The sequence below is a fragment of the Schistosoma mansoni genome, chromosome 2 (genome assembly GCF_000237925.1).
Source record: "Schistosoma mansoni strain Puerto Rico chromosome 2, complete genome".
NCBI lineage: Eukaryota > Metazoa > Platyhelminthes > Trematoda > Strigeidida > Schistosomatidae > Schistosoma > Schistosoma mansoni.
Window position 1 is genome coordinate 25,963,911 of NC_031496.1, and position 6,349 is coordinate 25,970,259.

The 6,349-nt window shown below is 33.1% G+C and overlaps 1 protein-coding gene across 1 annotated transcript in view; it reads right to left on the reverse strand.

Moving 5' to 3' along the window:
- Smp_004730 (voltage-dependent calcium channel) overlaps window positions 1-6,349 on the reverse strand; it is a gene marked incomplete at both ends in the record, with an annotated part of 129,847 nt that overhangs the window by 104,477 nt on the left and 19,021 nt on the right. Inside the window, one exon of the mRNA XM_018796213.1 lies at window positions 5,135-5,194. Coding sequence (XP_018650448.1) covers window positions 5,135-5,194 — 60 coding nt within the window. The remainder of the gene's footprint in view (window positions 1-5,134; window positions 5,195-6,349) is intronic.

A 6,349-nucleotide genomic window follows, 5' to 3' on the forward strand; every position in this document is an offset into this window, starting at 1 on the left:
GTGAGTAGTTTCAAACTGACTTCTAAATCATGACTTAATCTCTAATAATCAATTAATGAACTTCATTATCCACTAAGAAAGAACCTTCACTAATAATAATTCAGTCTTATTTTATCGAACGAATGAAATTCTTGAAGGATGATACGACTTATGGAACTTCCGGAATGAAAACAATAATCAATTTGAACTGTGTTTTTGCCATTATTTGGTTCATTTGTTATCATTCACGTCATTGTGATGAATAATGAGTTATTTTTCTTTTGTATTTAAGAATCAACCTCATTATTATATTTGGGATAAATTATTGCATGACTTGAATAACTTAATTCTAAATCTTAATTATCTTTTTTTATATCCTATTTCATAGATTTGTGGGAAATTACTTAAACGATTTAGATTGTAATAGAGTTAAAACTGTTGACTACAAAATGGTTGATACGGTACTTTACCGAATGAACCATATTTTTGAGATGGTGGAGAAGATTTGTAGCTCAGGTGGGTGATTTTGATGTTGGTTTGTTCTCTGAGCTGGATGGTTTGGTCGTGGAGCTTTCATCATCCTTCTGAACGACATCATCAGCACAAACTTCGGGTAGAAGTGAAGTGTTTGAATTTCTCCACATGTGATTCACAGCTTGTCCTGTGCACCTCGATGTTGATCGGTTCTTATTGACCTTAAATCTGTCATTGTTTATTTCTTTGTTTTGGTTGTATCTCCTACTGGTTTGATTTTTGTTCCTATGTTCCTGCATAATTTTCTTGATTGGTTGATAGATTGGATTGATTTCAATATGTTTGTTTATTGCTGATTGACCTGAGTGCCAAGCTTCTAAAAATTCTCTGGTATTTTTGGAATTGCATCTGTCCAAAATCTGCACATTTTCCCAGTCGAATGTATGTCCGTAGTTGTCCACGTGTATTGATATGAGTGAAGAAATGTCGTGGCGTTTGACTGCTAATTGGTGTTCATGTAGGCGAAGATGCAGGGGGCGTCCGCTTTGTCCCATATAGTGTTTGTTGCAGTTGGTACAATTTATCTTTTAGATGATGTTTGTTTTGTCCTCTTTTGCCATTTCATCTTTTGGTTTGCATAAGATTGAGTGGAGGGACTTTGTTGGTTTGTGGGCTACATCTATTCCGAAGGTTTTCAGCAGCCTTGTTGTCGTTTCCGATATGCCCTTTATATATGGTAGGGTGATCCTTTTGTTGATTTTTATACTTGATTTCGTTTCTGATGGTGTGCGACTGGTATTTTTTGATGAAATTGATTGGATAGCCGTTCTTTTGAAGAATGGTTTTCAGGTGTTTTTCTTCATTTTTTCGTGCTTTGATTGTATTGCAGTGTGTTCTCGCCCTCTTGAACAAAGTTTGTACACAGTTGATTTTGTGAGTTCTTGGGTTGTTGCTATTGTAGTTGAGAATTTGATCGGTGTGGGTCGGCTTCCTGTGCACTTGAGTCTCTAGTTTTCCTGTGTCAGTTCTGGTGATTAATACATCTAAGAATGGTAACTTGTTGTCCGACTCTTGTTCCATTGTGAACTTGATGTCGTTGAAGACGTTGTTGATCTGCTTGTAGGTGTTTTCTAGTTCCTCCTTTTTGACGATGACGAATGTGTCGTCTACATAACGAATCCAAATTTTTGGTTTGATCACTGGTAGAATTGTGGTTTCTAGCCGTTGCATTACTGCTTCCGCGATGAGTCCTGATATTGGTGATTCCATTGGTGTCCCTTTTGTTTGTTTGTAGATTTTGTTATTGAATTGGAGATATGTTGTTGGACATAGATCTATGAGTTCAAGTAGGCTTTGACTTTGAAGTTTCGTGTATTTCGCGAGGTTTTCGTCGTTGGTTAGAAGCAAGGACAGAGTTTCTTTTGCTAGGTTTGGTTCAATTGAAGTGAATAATGCTGTTACATCGAAGGATATCATTAGTTCGTCGTCGTTGATTTGAATGTTCCTAATCTGATCAAGGAATTGTGTGGCTGATTCGATGGAGTGGTTCGACGAATCTACTAAATGTTTCAGTATTCTTGAGATTTCTCTTGATAAATTGTACGTTGGTGTTCCTGATAGTGCTACAATTATTCATTATATGGTTAAGTATAAAGTTGATATGAATCTAACAGTTACGTTTCTTAGTTTAAATAGTGAACTACACAATTGATAATCTAATGTTGAGTAGTTTATTCACTCCACAGCAATTAGGTTTTATGACATAGTCAATTATCACTTCCATATAAAGATAGATATTGTACATATGTATCTAATTGTCATACACAACTATATATTACATGAAGATAATGACATGACGGTGTAAAGGAAAATTATATATTATACAGTAATAAAAGAACTACATCAATATTTTTCTCTTAGTGAAGTGTTGGTGTCTTACATAGTGATCACACTAAATATATAATGTCGGTTCTCCTCGTCTATACGAATAGGATGTTAATTTACCTTAGATGAATATCTACACTAGATCCTCTCCCAGTATCTATTGTACAAGACTTCAATACAACCCGGATCGAGAAAATGTGATTAGCCTGACTAGAACGTAAATATATTTCAATACCAAAAACCAACAGCAATCCAGTAATAACAAGGGTAAGAGAATATATAACTCATCTAGTATCTGTCAGACTATCTACTGATCTGACTGAGCAAACAATCAACCATTATCATCCTCACCTACACACCATGTATGCTACTTATGTTGACAGATATAAGTAGTATGTAACACCGATCGGAAGTAGGATGCATCCCAGTAGAAGATTGAAAAGAACCACTTGAAGGTAACAGAAAGGGACCGAAAGTAATTGTAATAACAACGGGATTGAAAGAATCAGAAAGCACGTAAAGGACAACTGATGGAAGATGTGCAAACTATGTATTTAATGTATTGTTTTCATTCTTTATGTAAGCACTCTGTAATTTGGCATTGAATGATAAATTTGTCTTCTTCACCTGAGTTCTTCGTCCACAACACTATGCTTTGTTTATTCATTAATTGATGTACATGTATACCATTTAATTGAAAGTGTTCTACTCACTAAAATCTAAGGCGAGATATCTGTGTAGTTTATTTTCAAATTTAGCATAATGATAACTTGAACTATACAAATATCGAGCCATTATAAATCAAAGAGAATTAGACAGCTCTTCTTTATACGTTCCTACTCATTATTTGTGAAGTCTGATGACTTTGCACCCGGCCCTATAAATTTCCTCTCTGGCATGACATTTTCACATCACTGAAACTGGAATTAGTCTGTTTAAGATGAAGCTCTATCCTCAGTCAATATCACAAGTGAAGTACTCTTTCAGTCATAACTTGTATGAATCTAACAATCACTGCTTCCAACTAGAGTTTGGGGAAATTTATCACATATCCAATAGCTATTAGATATATGATAATCCTTTATTTAGGTTCGCACTAACTAACATCAGCTGGGGAAACGCTTGAAACAGGGGTGTACATCTGTTTTATCCACGTTTGGAAGTCCACAGCAATATCTTGTCAGGCTCACTGTATTCTGACTTCATAGTATGAAGGTACTGTGGTGTTTTCAAGAGATCTGAATGATTGGAACTTGACGTTTCTCAGGGTCACAGGTTTTTACTGGTGGTGAATCTCAAGCCACCTGTTTAATACTGCCAGGCCATTAAATGATTCTTCAGTTGGTTTTAGTTTGACAATTAATACCTTCAAATGACATAATTTTCGCAAGTATCATTTTATATTATTAAGTATTCCTTTAAATCATTCACTTTTCTGATGACTCAATTATAAATACTTGATATTGTCATTAAAAAGTGCTGTAAAATGATGAAATGGAGGACAATTGTATGATTTCTCTCCTTCTCTACTGTTTATTCATGTTAACGACCTGTAAATTTTCAACTAATAAATGAACAAAGGACTCTTGATAACTGTTTACTATTTGGAAACAATGCATGGATTTAACACAACTACCAGATTAAACTCAAATTATTCTTGTTTCATTTTCCTTTATTGATGTGACGCATGATATCTAAATAGTAATGACATTTATTTGTATTTTCACTAATTCTCTACAAATCTCAGATCATAAAATTCCTTCTTTTAAATAAACTTGAATTATTCACTTGGTATTATTTGTTTGAATCTTCCCATTGATGTTTAGGACTGCAATTGATCAGTTTCCTATTAGCATATGTGTATACTGTGCCTATCGCCTCGATATAGCCTTAATTCACAGGCATTATAAGCAAAGATGAGTAGTGGCTAGCAGTGGACGAGTTCCGAATAGGACGAAACGTGCGTCCTGGATTCCACTGCTAGCCATTATCCATCTTTGCTTATAAACTTGAATTATGTTTAATTTGTGAAAAAAAGTTTTCAGTATCATTTTTATTCTATAGAATGACTAGTTATTCTGACTTGTTCATATGAATTATATCAACTAAGGTAAACAATTTTTTAATCATAAATTCATACAATATTGAATTGTGATAAAATCATCATTGTTAGATCGTTAAATGACTACATGATGATAAAGAACATCATTAATAACCATTGTAATTTCAACCATTCATAGTTAGCATTTTTAATAGTGTTATATATTTCACGTTATCTTTCTATGCAATTGATGGGGACCGACAAAAAATATAATAAATTCATACTCCATATATTTTTTTTGCTTTATTAGTTTTCTTGCCTAAGCTTACTTTTAGTCGATTACTGTCACTTACCTATTAATTTCTTGCTTATAAGGGAAAGAGGAAGACCGAAGGACATACTCCCTCGAGAATTGGAAGCAGACATCAGAAGAATGAATAACAACTGAAAACAACTGAAAAGGATTACCCAGGACAGAGTTCAATGGCGACTCATGGTGAGTAGCCTATGCTCCTCCACGAGTGTACATGGGTGAGTTATAAATTACTATTCGTAATTTTATTTCAACGTATCTAGTATATGAAATGCATTCATAAAATTTTTTCGACTATTGAACTATACTAAAACAGATGACAGAATTTACTCGACTAAATTTTAGTGGAAATATGAAACACTTTAACCGTGAAATTATTATAATCCTTGTTCATATTTCAGTTAGAATTTGATATCTAAAATAGTTTATTTCATAATATTTACCTGATATAATACGCATTCGTTCATCTGCTGTAGTAGTATCCTCAGCCAAAATTACCTCTTCTACATAAAGAGAAAAAAAAGATAGTTTGTTATTATAATATGTAAGGGGTCTGTTCAAATGTTTGAGCTACTTATTTACCAATTGTGAAAAAATCACAGTTAAGCTACCTGTCTCAGATTTGTTTAAACTGAATGATGATGAATACTAGTTGTATTTACTTGTGTGCTATGATAAAAGGATTAAAGATTATAACGATAATGAATACTAGGAAATACTACATTTTTCTGGGTACTTTTTTTATTCTATCTATCCTTTTGTAGGGACGGCCACCGGTAAACCCAATGAAGCTCTAAGAAGCTCTGAAAGAGATGAAGACATTCCAACCAATCATTTTATGAAAGAACATTCCAGAATCTTGACGTGTAGCTCCACGATTTGACAAATGCTAAAAACCACTGAACGAGGATTGGATGACTGTAATGATGATTTCGTTTTTACTAAAAACTATAAATACTTCAGTGTTTTGTACCATACTCGACACTGTTTTTTTGGAATAAGATTCCTTCCTATTCGTCTTCTGTAATTTAACTTTCGACTTGGAGGGTTCTAAAGTTCGAGTTCTCAAGTTGTACGTGATATAACAAGAAAAAATATAAGTTTTAGATATAACACCTCTGATAAAACCAAGGACAATTTACATCGAAAATCAAATATTTTTAACTGGATAACTTAGGAAATAATTTTACCAACTAAACCGAACAAAACATTATACTGACCACAAATAAGTAGCTGATATTAACTGTCAAGAATATTTCTAAAGTATATTTTGAATAATAACAATAATGAATGTATGTTAAACAGATATAAATATATTGTATATGTTGTATATGTTGTAATATGAAACAATTTGTGTTTAGAATGGTTTATTTGTACCGAAATTGATGTTACTAATTAAAACTATTATTAGTAGTATTATAGAGGATAATTCCCATAAGGGGTTTTTTATAATACACATTCTGTTGAAATACATAAATAGCATGAAAATTAATAAATAAAATTTAATAATTTAATCAAGCTAAAACAAATAATAACACAGAATAATATGAATTCTATATAATTGAGATCATGAGTCAATTGAAGCTAGACCACCGTAGAAAACCTGGAAACACTGGACGGGTTCGAATCTCGTGAGGCGGGATCGTGGATGTGCACTT